The sequence below is a fragment of the Aptenodytes forsteri genome, unplaced genomic scaffold (assembly GCF_000699145.1).
Source record: "Aptenodytes forsteri isolate BGI_AS27 unplaced genomic scaffold, ASM69914v1 Scaffold20, whole genome shotgun sequence".
In the NCBI taxonomy this organism is placed as follows: Eukaryota; Metazoa; Chordata; class Aves; order Sphenisciformes; family Spheniscidae; genus Aptenodytes; species Aptenodytes forsteri.
The window spans coordinates 3633628-3635138 of NW_008795523.1; the positions used below are offsets into that span (position 1 = coordinate 3633628).

Below are 1511 nucleotides of genomic sequence, written 5' to 3' on the forward strand. Positions count from 1 at the left end.
CAAAATATCAAAAGGCTAACAAAAATCCCCTCCTTTTCATATCAAAAGCTTGCATTTTATGATTTGTTCCCTTTTAAATATTAAAGGGGACTCCTATTACTTAACCTGTCAAATTACATGGGTAATATGCCTGTAAACAGTTTTTCTGAAAGCAACTTGGCTAGGTACAAAAGAATCAGACAATATAAAAGTGAAATAAAAGCTGGAATAAACAGTGTAATGTTCTGGGCTCTTAATAATCCGAGTGGAAAAAGAGTAAAAATATTTTTAGTTACATTACTGAGTGGTTTGCATAACAAGAAATGGTTATATAATGCACAGAGAATTGTGATGATTATTTTAGAGCAACCATGTCTCTCCAAGCATACTTAGCTTCTCTCAGAATGAGCCTCTTACAGGTTTAATGAAAAGCTCTGGGTTCACAGCTCGGAAGAGCATAGTCGTTTGAACACTCCTCAGTCCTGGTTTTCTCTCTTTGGGTGTTTCATTTTCATTTGGAGGTTTGGTAGAAGACATTTTAATTAATGTTGAATACTTCCTAAAAACAGAATGAAAAATAGGTGTCATTTTTATAAAAAAACTAAAAGAACTACATTCACTGAATAGGAGTTTACACTCAGCTTGTAACTTATAGCATGAATTTTTGTTTGTGTATATATTAAAGGATCACCTTTGGTGTTACCCAACATTCCCAGCTTAAGCACACCGATTTTCCACCTTGCCAATTTTGTGCATCCTAAAATTAACTTTTGGAGATGCACATCTTTATACAGCAAATGTAAGTCTCCTGATAATGGGCTTAGGGTTTTTTACTTGCCTTTGGCTAATGCTTTAGCTACCTGTGGACCGAGCAGCAGTCTTCAGGCTAAAAAAAAAACCAGTATCAGGGCACACCTATTTATTTATTTTAAAATAACCTTATGTGTGACAAGACAGCCTCCACCCTCTTGTAATGTGGTCACTCTGCCCACCCACCCCAGCGTCCCTAAGACTCAAGTCTCATTTTCACATACGAGGGGCAGGTCATCTGCAAGATGCCACCTGAGCAAAGGTGAACAAAACACGCCCTTGGTTAACCCCGCTTACTGGGGGGCAGAGGAGACACGGTGCTAAGAACACCCCTGCCCCCTAGTTTACACGAGTGGAGCACAGCTGGGGGCTCCGGGGCAGGATTCACAAACCCAACCCAGCAATCACCCCGGGCCTCCTCCCGCAAGGCCCCAGACACAGCAGGGCGGTCAAGGCAGCGTGGAGGCCGGCTAAAGGGGACCACTCGGGCACAAGGCACTGCCAGGCACAGGGGGGACACCACACGCGTGAGGCACAACCGCCCAGCAGCTCAGTCTGACCTCCCCGTACCGGCCCCCGAGCAGTACAAACCGTGAGGGCGGCGAGGGAAAGGGCAGAAACCTCCCCCCGGGCGGTGAAGGAGCTCCTGACGCCACTACCAGCTTTAGGCCGGGCACGAAGGAGGCAGTTTCCCAAAGGAAAAGCCCGGCGGGGACGCCCGG

At 45.6% G+C, this 1511-nt stretch overlaps 1 protein-coding gene across 1 annotated transcript in view; it reads right to left on the reverse strand.

The window, feature by feature from the left end:
* The window catches only part of SMIM8 (small integral membrane protein 8), a 2447-nt gene extending 942 nt beyond the window's left edge, over positions 1–1505 (reverse strand). Inside the window, exons 1-2 of the mRNA XM_009281953.2 lie at positions 1381–1505; positions 397–538 (exon numbers count right to left, since the gene is read on the reverse strand). Of these exons, the coding sequence (XP_009280228.1) occupies positions 397–516 (120 nt within the window). The 5' untranslated portion in view covers positions 517–538; positions 1381–1505. The remainder of the gene's footprint in view (positions 1–396; positions 539–1380) is intronic.
* Between the last annotated feature and the right edge of the window lie 6 nt (positions 1506–1511).